The sequence below is a fragment of the Mesocricetus auratus genome, unplaced genomic scaffold (genome assembly GCF_017639785.1).
Source record: "Mesocricetus auratus isolate SY011 unplaced genomic scaffold, BCM_Maur_2.0 Super-Scaffold_100046, whole genome shotgun sequence".
Lineage (NCBI taxonomy): Eukaryota > Metazoa > Chordata > Mammalia > Rodentia > Cricetidae > Mesocricetus > Mesocricetus auratus.
The window spans coordinates 788988-804357 of NW_024429223.1; the positions used below are offsets into that span (position 1 = coordinate 788988).

Consider the following 15370-nt stretch of genomic DNA (forward strand, 5'->3'; position numbering starts at 1 on the left):
TTTTGATGTCATTGGAGTTTTTTACTAGTAAACTTTTGAAATTATGTTTCATTGCCATTGAATTTTGTTGTTGAAGAGTTATATTCTCTTGGAGGAGTCACTTTATCTTACTTTTTCATGTTCCTGTAGTCCAATATGCAATATGTTTGCTTGTTGATGGGGGATGTCCTTCTGTATATATGTTTCTCTTACTGATTGATGAATAAAACAGTTTGGCCAATCAAGGCAGGAAGATAGGTGGGGATAGGATACAAGGAGAATTCTGGGAAAGGTAGGTAGAGAGGGTGTGCAAAGAGAAGACAAGTAGTTGTCAAAGGAGTAACAGGTCTGGCATTCTCCAGTAAGCCAAGGCCATGTGGAAATACATAGATTAATAGAGCTAGTAAATAAGAAGCCCTAGATATTGGCCAACAGTTTATAAATTAAAAAATTAATTGTTAATATGGACTTAAATAGAGCATGGAAATTAAAATATTTTCAAAATCATTTGAATATATATATAATATATGTTATACATATATATTATATATATATAATCTCATGCAGATATTTCATGAATACCTTTGTGGAGAAGTTTCCATGCTTGATGACTCAAGATGATAATTGGATAACAACATCTGGTAGAAATGATGCTGAAGCATCTTCTGGGCTACCAGGACTCTCTGTGTATTGTTTGGCTGTTTGCTTTCTATGTATTTGGTGGAGAGAGGGACGTGTAGTTTGCTACAATATTGACTTTACTGTGGTATCCAGCCTGCTGTCCTATCCCTGAGTTTCATAATATATATAAGAGCATGTGGGAGGCAGCACCATACATCCAACAATGGCCAGTGCCTTCCAACAACAGGGCAGGTCCACAGGTTCTGAATGGTGGCTCCTTGGGACCCTCCATTAACTAGTGGGGCCAAATGGTGTTTATGCGTCTATGGTACTAGCTGTATAATTTATAAAGAGAAGAAAAGTCCTGGAACCACTCTTGTTACCCAATCCCACACCCTGCCTGCAGGGATGTTCACCACTCTTGTTACCCAAGCCCACACCCTGCAGGGATGCTCACCACTCTTGTTACCCAATCCCCCACCCTGCAGGGATGCTCACCTTGTCTCTTGCTGTATTGCTCATTCTTGCTGCTCTAGGCAATTGGTAGAAACGCCAACATGGTACAAAGAGCAGAAGCCACCAGAGCTGAGGCAGAGCTGGTGGCGCCTCCAGTTTTCCTGGCTTGATGTCCTGGAGGGCACCAAGAAAGCTTTAGTGATTGTGATCCACAGGCTCTCCCTCACTTTGCCTCCCACACCCTGTTGTGGATGGCTGTCACGTTTTCTCACCAAGGAAAGCAGGGGCCTCAATGATTTTGCTGTGGTGCATCAGGCGGCAAGTGAACTCTGGCTCCTGTCCAGGAAGAACCCAAATAGACACCCAGGTCTGGTAGGTCTGGTCACCGCTGGGCAGGATGGTTCGAGGTCCAAATATCTGCTGCTGTACTGGCTTCCCATGCTGAAGCCATACCAGGGTAGCCACAGGAGGATACAGATTAAAAGCCCAGCATGTCAGGGTGATCCTGCCCACTGGGTACCTCCTGCTGGTCACTTTCACCTTTGGGGGCCCTGAGAGAAGATGAAGTGAGTCAGTGAGGGTGAGTGCCTCTCAATCTCAGCATGGAGTGTCTCCCAGAAGTTCATATTCGCCTCCACCCTCATCTCAGAGGACCGTGGGAGGCTGAGGCTCAGCTCCAATGATGCTCTTTAGGGTTCATCCCTCTCTTACACTCAGATGATGAGAATCTATGGTGTCCCTATTGTCAAGATTCAGCAGTTCCTTTTTCTAACACAGGGCTTAGATGAACAGGCACCAAGAAGCCAGTGTCTCAGTGTTAAGGGCCCTACAAATCAAACCTTGGTGGGATTCACCACTTTTCTGTGACAGAGCCAGCTCCCCAATCTCTAGGGAGGGACTCTCTAAATACAGTCAGCTGACTGATATCCTCATTCTTGGGTTCTGCAGCTGGCCCAAGACAACACTGGTGATCAGTGTCTTCTTCCTGTCTTCCTTCTTCCACAGATGTCCCAGGATACACTCTTATTTTCCCTCAATACATAGCCAAAGTTTTTTTTTTTTTTGGTTTTACGAAATAGGGTTTCTCTGTATTGTTTTTCAGGTCGTCAGTCCAGCCCGGCCTGGAACTCACAGAGATCTGCCTGCCTCTGCCTCCCGAGTGCTGGTATTAAAAGCATGTGCCACCACTGCCTGGCATAGTCAAAGCTATAATCCTCACATTTCAGGTACCAGAGTGGGTGATATGTATCATAGTCATAGCACTAGACAGGTAGAGGCAGGAAGTAGGTATGTAGGAGTAAAGGATATCATGAGACTCTGTCTTTAAAAACTTGATCTTTTAAATATTTTAGGTGCATTTACTTCATGTATACGAATGTTTTGCCTGCAGGAATGTATGTGTACCATGCACACATCTAGTGACCTGAAAACTGAGCAGAGAGCATTGGATCCCCTAAATTGGACTTACAATTATTCTAAACCACCATGTTACCTTTCTAAAAGTAAGAGCTAAAGAGCAGAGAAAGGACCTTTATCAGGCCACAGGATATGGGAAGCTTGTATTAGAATCTGCAGCACAGACCATGGTTCAGATCCTCTTCTATTTTAACTCCCCATAAGGGGTGGCTCTGAACTCAGCCATTCCCATCTAGTTCTCTACCCTCCTTCATGTCAACCTCCCCACCAGAGAAGGAAGCTATTGGAAAGAGGAAGCCTGTTTCTTCTGCATGTAACTGCTTTGTGTGAGATCCAGGCAACATCTGGGAAACCCTCCTTTTCTGTCTGAGCAACCCAGCAATGGCTCTGGAGGAGACCCTACACCTCAAACTTCCAGACACCACCTTAGACTATGCCATGATTGTACACACCAGTGAGAACCCAGACTCCCAGAAGTACCATGGAAAAGAGCCACTTGGCCCCATGATTGTTCCCCTGGGTCCTGGGAAACAACCCTGATGATGGTCAGTACCTGAATCCAGCAGAAAGTTCTTCAAGGAAGCTAGATGTCTCTGGAGATGAGCAGGACATGTGTCCTCCAAGAAAGTCTTAACTTGAGCAGCTCTGGGTGCACATATCTCCCAGAAGGTCTTGGTCTGCTGGGTGGAGGGCACGGCCATTTTCCAAGTGGAAGTCTTCTGGTCAAAGGTGAGGGAGTCCTGCCCATCATAGCCCAGGTACCAAAAGCCTCCAGTACTCCCGTTTCCCTGAAGCTCACAGCCAAAGGTCACCTGGATGGTGTGAGGGCCTGGTCCACATCAGGAAGGGACCTGTCACCTTCTCGTTCCTGGAACTCAGCTCCCAATGGGGTTCAGGGCATGTAGGGTGCATCCTGTGACCCACCAAAATATGGGGTTCCTGTGTTACTTAGGAAAGGGACTGGTTGGCTCATCAGCTTAGCCACACCCTGCCCACACCCTGACTCCAGGAGCCAGGGCTGAATCTGTATGAACTCTGTCCACTTACCCCTGTCTTGGCCTATCTGTCTTGTGACCTCAGCCAGCATCTCTCCCAGTTGCTCCTCCTTCCACAGGCCCTCAGTCTCTCTTGCCCAGGTCTCAGCTCCAGCGTGTCCCTTGGTCCTGGGCCTTAAAGCCTCTGCACACCTGCTGTCCCCCTTGTAGCGCAGGAAGAGCTTGTCATCAAAGTATGCATTAGCGATGATCTGGATCATCCCAGAGCCCTCCTCAGAAATGACCGTGAGATCATAGTGAAGAGTGTGGAGCCCTGGGGAGACAAGTTCATGGGTTCCCATAGTCAGCTCTGCCTTGAGAGGTTTAAACCAGGATATTCCCTGCCTCAGTGTATCATAGGTGGATATGAAGAGCATGAACTGTGCTCCCAAATAAATAAACAAAAAAAATGTAACAAAACAATTAAATAGGTAAAGAGAACAAAAAAATAGAAAATCATTGAACTGAAAGAGGAATTATGAAAAAATTGTCAAGGTCTCTCAAGTATTTAAGGAATTAATCTAAGGGCTGGAGAGATAGCTTAGTGGTTAAGAACACCAGCTGCTCTAGAAGAGAAAAGGTATTGGATTCCCAGCACTCACATGGTGGTTCACAACCACCTATAACACCAGCTCAAGGAAATCTGACACCCTCTTCTGGTATCTGAGGGCACTGCATACAGGAGTTGCACAGTCATGTGTACACAATATATCTATGCACATAAAAATACATTAACAAATGCAAGAGAAATGAACTTGTACTTATGGGTGTTGGCACGTGCACTTGAGTGGCTGAAGCAGGAAGATGACAGGGTCTAGAGTTCCCACAGAGTGAGAAACCATCAGAGACAACCAAATAAAACCGTAAAAATTTGCCACTGAGAAAACTAAACTGGGCGTCACTGGTTTCTGATGTTGATTGGTTTAATCTTCCAAATAGATAAGCAATCTTAACTAAAATCTAGCAGAACATGGACTGTGGGAGGCCCCTCCAAATAATTTGGCTGCCCCTTAACTTCTTCCTGCCTTCCTGCCTACATGTGCCTGTATTCTCCTGTGCACACCCTTCCTCCACACTGCCCCTTCACTTGGTCCCGTCACTTGCCCTAAGTCCCCTTCATCGCCATAGTGGGAGAGAGACATGGCTACTATAATAGTGTGAGGAGCCAGGACTGATACAAGACTTTCTCAGATGCCCTGATGGAAGGACAAAGGGAACTTTGATTATGTTTCCTTGTCCAGGAGAGGATTGGCAAGGCTGGTCTGTCTGACACTGGAGCCAGTGCCTCAGGGGAGTTGAGGTTGCAGTCTCTGAGGATTGAGCTCTTCCCTCTTTGCTGTGGTTATCAGTGCTAGCGTGAGTACAGTCTGCAGTATCCTTTGTTCTTTTGCTCTAATGTGGTCTGACTTAGCTCTCTGCCAACCTTTGCTGTTTTTATGGGGCAAATAGTCTATAAGATGTTGTGCATCTTAATGAACTTGATTGGCATAAGGCATCAACCACCACCCTTGTCTTACTTAGCTCCCATTTTTCTGCCTCTCATCCCTGGTCCTCACACTTGACACCTTGCCATTTGAGGCTCTCATTCCTGCAAGTTTGGTTCAAGTGGCACCCAGATGTGGGGCATGGATATCTGAGAAATCATTTAAAAGTGAGTAGAGACAGGATAAGTATATAGATTAAAACGAGTCAGAATAACGGCTCATATGAAAATGGAAAATTAATTAACTAGTTAAAAATTAAAAATAGGAAGAAGTGGACCACCCAGGTGTAAAACGTAGGGCAACTGCATTCTAAATGGCATTTTTTCCTTAGACACTTCATTTTGTGATGTCTAAACTTCTTAGTTAGAAACATTGATGTGATGAAACACTATGATCAAAAAGCAAGTTGGAGAAGAAAGGGTTTATTTGGTGTACACTTCTGTAGTGCTGTTAATCACTGAATGAAGTCAGGACAGGAATTGCAGCAGGCGCTAATGCAGAGGCCATGGAGGGGATGCTGTTTATTGGCTTGCTCCTCTTGGCTTGCTCATCCTGCTTTCTTATAGACCCTCAGACCACTCACTGGCTAAGGAATGGTACCACCCACAGTGGGCTAGCTCCCCCCATCAATCACTAGTTAAGAAAATGCCTTATAGATGTATCTGATGAAAGCATTTTCTCACCTGAGGTTCCCTGCTTTCAGATATCTCTAGCTTGTGTCAAGTTAACATAAAACCAGACAGCACATTAAGACACTCCATTTTATGTTAGGCTATGTCCACTAGCCATTTGTCTCTGACTCCAGTCCCTGGAAGACATGTTCCCAGTAACCCTGACTCTGTGATCCCCACCCAGAAATGTACAGCCATAACCACCTACTTGTTATGCTATGACTAACTGCTTTTTGGCTTCTGTTTTCTGCTTATGCATACATCTAAGTACCGTTTTGAGGTGGCCTTGACTACCTAGTCTTGGCAGAGTAGAACAGCCTTCACTTATTATATGCAAGGTCTTCATGCGGTTTTCATCTTTGGAAATCTTTCCCTCATCCTCCTTTTCGTGGAAGTCTCATGTTTTGACTCAGAGACTGCTGTCCTGACAGCAGGAATCAATAAAATTTTAAATAATGCTTGTATTGAATCTATGGTTTTCTTTTGGTGGTCTCAAACTCTGTAATAGTTTGCTTCTGCTCCTATTTTTGTATTGTTTTGCTAAAATGCTTAGGGAAGCTCTTTAATTTCACTCCAAAAATCTGACCTTGGCTCCATGAAGAAGGTTCTGTAACCTTAAAAACCTGGGAAAGTATAAGTGCAAGTTTAAAGACAGGATGCCACCTACAAGGATGATATGAGTTTCATATCATTGTGTTTGCACTGTGGAGTTTAATAGGAGGTTGTTTAGATCCAAAATATAAAATGGAACAAATTGTAGTCAACACTACAGTAAATACAGTTGGTTTACTACAAAAAAAACACATGGGGACAAAGGTTTAAAATGAAAAATTTAAAAATAGCAATGAATAACCTGAGAACAAGGAACCAGTGTCAACTATCGAATTAATATTTTTTGCTTCACATTGCCTCAGTAGATGAGGAGGAAGTTTCCTTTTTTGATGAGACTGTCTTAAAATTCCCTGAAATGGCTCCTATTCTTCTAGTGGAGCCAACAGCCCCTCCTCTTTCGTCACATGCAGGGTCATTAAGTCCTTTGTTAAAGCCTTTTGCTCTTTATTTGTGGAAGATGGAGGGGCCTGGGCCCAGGGACAAATCATTTTGAGCAAAAACACCTGCTTATTTTCTTTCTGCATTTTCCTTTATTACAGCAGGGGATTTGACAGTGGAGAAAAAGAGAGGTGGGGTGGAAACATGGCAGCTGTGCAGGGAGCAACATGCTCCTTGGTGCAGCGTCCTGCCCTGCCCTGAAACCTTCCACTAACTCACGCAACCTCTTAATTTCCATACATCAGATTTTGTCACCTCAAACTTGGATACTAACTGTGCTAATGATCCCTCTGGGTGAAAACAGAGTGGCTGCTGTTTCCAGGTGGTCCCATCTGACTAGGTACAAGCTGGGATGCTGACTATGGAGTGTGGAGTTTGATCCATTCACTTGAGACTCAAGCAAGTTTTCCCTAGGCCTGTACTCAACCCCTTTCCTGAGTCACACAGGCCCTCTGGCTCTGTGACAGGGAACAGGAGAACAAACTGCCCAAGAGTTGATGGACACAAGATTGAACTTAAGACTGAAATGGTAGCGTTCCTTAGAGAGCCTTGGGAGGTAACTCTTTCTCCTATCCTCTGATAAGTGGCAACCTAATCTTTTCTGTGATTGGTTCTCAGATAAAATTAGCATATCATTGTCAAGGATCAGGGAGTTGGAATGCCATTCAAAAGCAGGAAATAGGGCAGGGGACATCTGCTTCACTGCCCAAGTTCTGCAGGACAACCTGAAACTAGCGAAGTCCAGCCTGCTCTGTAGCAGTCTGGAATGCTGGTCCAAAGTGGGGTCTTAAACCGGTAGGCAACAGCAGGTGACCTGAGGAAATTATGTCAGAAGAACTCTGTCTCTGGTTTACATGGGCTTTCAGCAAGTCCAGAGCTTGCTAGTTTTGCAGTTCCACCTGAGGTTGGAATGATGAAAGCTGTTTTGGAGCAGTTTGCAGCCCATAGTTGCTCTCTGGATGGTGTCTATCAGCTGAGTGGACGTCTGCTGGGACTGGTGTAGACTAGGGATAGAAGCCTTGGGAAAAATCTTTATCTTGGATATACACTTGCAACTTCCAGGTCTGCAGTCCTTGTAGTCGGGGAGGTGGAAGGAATCCCAACATCAGGTGAAGGAGACAGTCCACCCCCAAGGACAGGCAGTAGACAGGAACTCCCTGAGTTGCATGAATTTTTTGAAGTTTATAAAAGAAGTGAGAGAGATACAAATTTCGCATACATTAACATGACTGCTGTCTGTAACCTGCACTGATATCCTCAGAGTAAAAAAGTCATTTAACACGTGTCTGTAAGAAGAGATATTTTCATCACATTGATAAGCACTTTTAATTCTATATTTAGAAAGCAACCAAAGGAAACTTAAAATTTGGAGCCTGTGACTATACTGGCAGCTAGTGCTTTACCATGACTAACTAAGAACTTATAAGGACTCCACTGATTAACTTTTGAAGTCTTTGCATCATCTGTGCATCATCACTTTAAATCTCATTTTCACATACATAAACCACTTCCTTAGACCCTCATAGCTTTTATAAACTTTCCCAAAGCATTTACTATGAAGGCACAGGGGTTGATTACTGAAAGCAGCCATCGAAATCAAACTCTTTTAAATAAAGTTAATAGACAGTAAACATTGAGTTAGCAATAGTAGCAATGATTATTTGTGTCTAATTTTACATGGAAAGCTGTTTTGTGAGTTTATTCCTTTCAGTGTGAAGCCCCTGAGCAAGGAAAATCTGTCTTCCAGTCTGCCTTTCTCAGCAGAAGACCTGGAGACCCTCAAAAGCAAGACCTGATTCTTACATCTGAAAAGGACTGACCAGGCAGCTGCAGCCTTTGTGGAGGAACTGGCTGCTTGCTGTTGTTAGAATGATAAAACTGCTGTTTACCATAAGCCTCCTCACATATCTGAGAATACATTGAGCAGGAAGTAGAATCCAAATGGCCACTGTATCAATTAAAATGACAGAGACTTACCTGCTACCTGGACAGTTACTCTAGGCTCCTCCTTGGTACCCTCCATGACTTCATCGGGAGCAGAAGTCATCAGTTTTTGTTTGTCATACAGGGCACAATTAAGTCTTTGGCTGCCACACACTAAACTATCTAAACTATCTATCTATATATACATACATACAGACAGACAGACAGATAGATATAGATATAGATATAGACATAGATATACAAAACAAGACTTGAATCCAAGCTACATACAAACAAATGGCAGCAAATTAAGATTACCTATTAACATAGTCAGTTTTCTGTTGCTATAAAGAGACACCATGCCCATGACAACTCTCACAAAGCAAAGCATTTGATTGGGACTTGTTCACAGTTACAGAGGTTTAGTTCATTGTCAACATGGCAAGAAGTGTGGCATGGAATAGTCAGACATGGTGCTGGGGAAGCTAAGAGTTCTACATCCAGGCCCACAGGCAGCACGAAGAGGGAGAACCACTGGGTCTGTCTTGGGATTTTGAAACCTCAAAGCCCATCTTCCAGTGGCACACTTTCTCCAACAATGCCACACAACCTAACCCTTTCAAATAGTGCCATTCCTTGATGAGCAAACATTAAAATCTATGAGTCTATGGGGACGTTTCTCATTTAATCCACCACACCTATGTATAGATTATTAAAATATAAATCTTTTGTTACAAGTTTTAAGCTACCTTTCTGTTACTGATTTTACAGATTTTTAAACCAGGTCCAGTGACTTTACAAATCCTGAAATAACAAGAGTTTACCAAATAGTCTTATCAAATCTTTAGATAAAGTTCATACTTTAGCAAAAGTTTTAGGGAGATGAGATGAGGCAGGTATTTAGAGAGTTAAATAAAACCACGAAGAGAAACATGAGTTAAGCAGTAATGATCACTGCTGAGACTAGCTTATTTTTTAGCTGCCTTAAATCACATAGTACTTTTTCCTGGACTGTTCCACTTTTCTCTTGTCCTTGTCACAGCCAGGTGTCCTGCCTGTCCCAAGACAGAGATTGTGGAGGAAGCTTTTAAACAAGCATCCACAAGTCTGTAGAGGGAGCATAAGAAGGGAATGGCAGAACCATCTTTTTAAGGAGTGAAACAGCAAAAAACAATTTTAAACATATCCATACCCCAAAGATATGTGACTCTCTGTGAAAATGAGTTTAGCGATTGAGGAGGGAGTATCAAGAATAACAAAGAAGGTTCAGAGATAAGAGATTCTTGAGAGTGGAGAGGAGAGAAAATTTAGAGATAAGAGACTCTTTGAGTCATTTGTGCAGTGGCAGAAGTTGTTAAATCTGCAAGAATTTGGAAGTCAGGTGTACCGTCTTTGGCTATTGATTGAGCTGTATTGAGGCTAAGCCGTTTGCATTAAGACATAATGATATCTGTGAATTTAAAGAGGAATCCATTAGGGAAGGAGGGGGAAGGTCACAAACAGGAACTTAGTCAGAGGAAGGATTTCAGTACACTCCAGGAGAAAACTGAGGCATGTGGGGAAGTAGAGCGAGGATGGAAAAGAGAAAGGTAAGTGTCCTGGTGATGGAATTTCAATCCAGGGCATCCTCCAAGTGGACTGAGAGACTCGCCAGAGAGAACAATCCCAAATCACAACTGAGATTCACCCCTTGGCATGTGATAGAGGCTAAGTAGGGCAAGAGAAGCTGCCTAGTTCACCAGTGTCACATTTATAGAGTCAGAGTAAGAGGCTGGAGTAATAGTAGGCTCCTGGAGCCAACAGAGACAAAGAAGGGAGCTTTGAGATGACACTCACCCAAATACCAGGAGAGAGCAGGTAATGGGAAGAAGTAGCTGAAGAGGTAGACTCTGTAGGCAAAAAATATGGATGGCCGAAGCCAGCAAAAGAAACCCAAATAATCCATAATTTACGAGTGTCAGGTCAGTGGTTCGGCTCAGATAGGAGAAGCTGAGCCTCTTGGAATTGGGTGCAAAAATCATCCTGGCTTTTGGCACAGGATGTATAAACTGTTGACATGACTGCTCCATGATGTGGTTAAGGGGGGAGATTTTTATTGGAGACATGAGAGAGTAGACAGCCAGAGAAAAGAGAGAAAGTAGCAGGCTGAACATGGTCATCCAACTGAACCTGGCTATGAGAAAAGCAAAAACAGAGCATGGAGGGGGATGGGAAAGTATCAGAGATCAGAGAGAGGCTGAGGAGGGAGACAGAGAGTTGCAGACAAAAAGTGTGGGCAAAGGGGGATTACAGCCAAAATCATCACAGCGTTGTAAGGAGAATGAGCTTGCAGAAGGGAAGCCATGAGCTAGGGGAGGGGAGTAGCAGAGAAGAGTGAGAAGAGCTAGGCTGTTAACATTGGCTCTGAAGTATATAACAGGCAGTTTGGATTCTGAGGGAGTCCAGAGGCCACCATGTGCTTTGATATGGTAATAGGCACCACAGACAGCCATTTATCCCATCTACAAGTGATAGAGAAATGGTTCATTTTGTAGAGGGGAATTGCCTTCAGAAGTTCTTGAGGGACCTTTGTCTAAGCACCAGAATTTGGGGAAATGGAATTTTCTATGGACCTGACACCTGCTCTAGTCTTCATCTTTCCAAACCTATGTTCTCTCAACTCCCCAATAGCTCAGTTTCCCTGAACTGAAAATATGTTTATGTTGTGATTTTAATGTTTTGTTGTATTTTTGATCATTTTTACACAATGTATACACAAACATACTGATGAATCAGCCTGCCTTGATCTTAGGCTTAAAAGCCATCTTATAGTAAAGACAAACTAGGTTCATTCCTATTTATGATTAATCTGTTTCTCAATGATAGGGCTACCCCCCATCTGTAATTTAAATACATGGTTTTATACTGACTCTTCCATGAAACAGCAACCATTCTTTCGTTTCCAAAGGTTATGCCAAACTTGTTATGACCTCCTTGCTATGACTACCTTGCTATGACCACTTTACAACCTTGTCTTTGTTTCAGGATGTTATTATGACCAACTTTTTATGCTTATGTTTGTTAACATAAACCCATGTATTTGCCTGTCAAATCCTTACTCCGTAACTATAAAAACGCTTACGTTACCCAAGTACAAGGCTGATCTCTTGATCTCTGCCTTTAGGGAGGGACAGCCCATCTACATGAATAGAAAAGCTTGCTTTCATCAATTGCTTGCTTTATTAGTTGGGTCAGTGGTCTTTCCACTCTGGGCTTAACTGTACTAACAAAGAGAGCTGTGTCTTTGAGTTGAACAACCACAGCAAATGTCAAAGGACAATTGCAGCTGCTGCCACAGAAGAGCTGCTGAGGTCACTCTGTTGGGTCTTAATGTGTGAAGAAGTGATTGCTTCTACTGAGCTACACACTTTTCCTAATTGACAGTTGCTTTAGTTTAGAATGACTTGTGTCTGAACCTTTAAATATGAAAAATCTATACATCTAAATGCAATCATTTAAAAAATTTTAAAGATGCATTTGGCCTCTACAGTCTCTTTAAATACAAACGAATAAGCAAATGAGTTTTTTAAAGGTCCAGTAAAGGGCTTCTGCCCTATCTTCTATGTTAATTGTTGTCTTTCTACCTTAGAGTAATAAAGGAGAACTGTACCTATGTGACTATAAAAAGATATCGTATTTAATAATGAAAATGTTACTAAGGTTAACAGAAAAATACTTTAATGAATAAAAATTATAAAAATAAACAAGAATTTATAATAAATAAATGGAAATGCTTAAAATGGATAACAAAATTTTTGAGTTAAAAAGTCTGAGTATGTTGCTTAAGGTATACAAAAATTATGAAAATACTCAGGAGTAATACATATGATATTAAACTTTCTAGGGTATTGATTAACAATTCCATAAAATTGGCTTTAACGTACATCAAAACAAGGTTTATTTTAAAGTATCTGGCTTTCATGAAAGGAAAATAGAATTTATTTCTGTTTCCTTGTATAGGACCAGACTTTCCAAGGCTGGTCTAATGCTGGAGCAAGTACCTCAGAGGAGTCATAATTGACGTTTCTGGGGACCCAATGCCTCCCTGGGCTGTAGTTATCATTGTAGGGTAGAAAGGGCCAGTGAACCAACAGCCTGTGCCTGAGACCAGAGCCCCTAACCAAATTCAGGACTTGAAATCCCACCAATTCCTGAGCATGAAATCCAACCAATCCTTGAGCGTGGCTCAGAGTCTAACCTCTGTTTCCCCAGCAAAGGGTTGCAGCCTTTGCTCTGGGAAAGGTTTCCTTAATGCAAGTGTGACAATTATGCTCAAGTACAAGGGTTTACAGCTCTGCTCTGCTCTCGGTTCTGCTCTACTCTGGCAAAACAAAGTTGGAACAACAAACCTCACGCAAGAGATTTATTGGCAGGGGAAAATCCAGGAGAGTGGCTGCCTCTGCTAGGGTGAAAATCAAACTTAGCAGGATGCAGAGCTTATATAGTTTATTAGGAGGGGTGGAGCTTCCAGCTCTGGAAAACCATTGGCCATCCTACCCCCACCAGGTTTCCAGGAGTCTGCGGTCATACCGCTGTGCTAGGAGAGCCAGGGCAATTCCTCCCCGAGCCACAGTGACACTAATGCTTCTCCAAGTGGCTACCAGATCCTCCCCGAGCCACAGTGACACTAATGCTCCTCCAAGTGGCTACCAGATCCTCCCCGAGCCACAGTGACACTAATGCTCCTCCAAGTGGCTACCAGACAAGCATGTTTCCAGGGACTCAACTAGATAATACACACATTTACACACAGAGGAACAGATGCACAGACACACCGACATGTACACATAGACACGCACAAGGACACATACACACAGAGACACGCACAAGGACACATACACACATAGACACGCACAAGGACACATACATACAGAGACACACATAGACACGCACAGACACACAGCACATAGATACACGTAAAAACACACAATGCCCAGAAACTCAGACCCAAATACACATGGAAACACACAGGCACACACAGAAAGACAGACACGCAGTCACACAGAAACACATGCACAGTAATATACACACACACTAACATAGAAATGCATACACAAAAATAAACATGTACATATACACACAAAGACAAGCACACAGACACAGACACACACACACACACAGACCATGCAGAACCACACAACATATATACACAGACACACAGACACACACATGCACACATCGACACATACAGCCACACATACACACACACACACATACACACAACACAGACACACAGACACACCATACACATGCCACAGATTACACAGACTCACATACAGCATACACAGACACACAGAGACACATATTCACACCCCACAAACAGATAACCCAAGTTCCCTCATGCTATACCCCCATCACAGAGACATAGCAAGTTCTCTCTCCCTGCCCAGTGCTCACCTGAGCAGGTGTCCAATAAACCCTCCAGGAACAGATAGTGTAGCAACACCTGGGTTAGGAATAGAACTCTGGGCTCCAGGGTCAACATCATCTTCATTCGCCTTTCTGAGTCATCTGAATTCAATTTGCACATTCAAAGTCAGACAGACTTCTCTTCCTAGTTCCACCCAGCCCAGGATGACAACAGCTGGGCTGGTGGGAGGGCAGCTGGTGCAGTCTGGAGTTCAGTGGAAGCAGAGTTGCTGGTGTGGTGAAGATGCTGTGGGGTCAGACAGCCCTAATTCAAATCCTGTACTTCTTTCCCAGAGATAATTTCAGTGTTCTTTCAGAGATATTCACTGCACTCTATGCAATAAGCAGGAAGGTTTATTCCTTATGTTATAACCAGGAGTCTGGAATATGTATAAACCCATCAAGCAGAAATGTGGTATTTGTTTTCCACTGCCCTTATCCACATTCCAACAACCCCCTTAAGTACTTACACATGCTCATGCAGGACCCAGGAAATTCCTGCTTGGAATCCCCCTTGTGCAGATACAAAAACAAATGATGTATGCTCCAAGTTAATCACTTACTGAGAATTAATAAAGTGAAGGAGAGTGGAAATTTTGAAACAATTTAAGTGACTGCTGTTTGATCTTTGGTTTCAGCTGTGGCATTGCCTGGATTGAGTTTAGCTTCTAGGGCTGAGCTCACCACCCATTGCTGTCCAGACTGGACTTAAGAATTTTTAAAGCAGAGAAATAAAGTAAGGAGAGACCGTAGCCAGAAGAGAGGCTAGGGAAGTTCATATAATGCCTCAACTAGTTTAGAAACTAAAGTACTAAGGGTGGTGGTGCAAACTTTAATTTCAGCACTTTAAATTTTTTACTTATTTATATATTTTTCCATTCATTTTACATCCTGGCCATAGTTTCCCTGCCTACTCTCCTCCTCTAAGTCCCTCTCTGCTACTTCCCTTTTGCCTGCTATCATCCACTTTTCCTTCATTTCTATTCAGAAAAGGGGAGGCCTCCCACGGCTATTTATGAAACATGGCATATCAAGTTGCAGTAAGACTAAACACCTCCCCTTGTAATTAAAGCTAAGCAAGGCAACCAAGCTTGAGGGGTAGGGTACCACAAGCCTATAAAAGAATCAGAGACAGCCTGTGTTCCCACTGTTAGGAGTCCCACAAACAGACCAAGTAACACAACTGTAATATATATGCAGAGAGTCTAGGTGAGTCCCATGCAGGTTTCCTGGTTGTTGGTCTGATCTCTGTGAGGCCCTATGAGCCCAGGTTAGTTGATTCTGTGGG

General features: G+C 43.2%; 1 protein-coding gene across 1 annotated transcript; it reads right to left on the bottom strand.

Moving 5' to 3' along the window:
• Window positions 1-1118: 1118 nt before the first annotated feature.
• Window positions 1119-14413, bottom strand: LOC101838792 (hereditary hemochromatosis protein homolog). The gene is given in 5 exon segments (XM_040735438.1): window positions 1119-1298; window positions 1300-1607; window positions 3026-3301; window positions 3520-3780; window positions 14071-14413. Coding segments are annotated over 5 exon segments (1158 nt in total). The 5' UTR covers window positions 14204-14413.
• Between the last annotated feature and the right edge of the window lie 957 nt (window positions 14414-15370).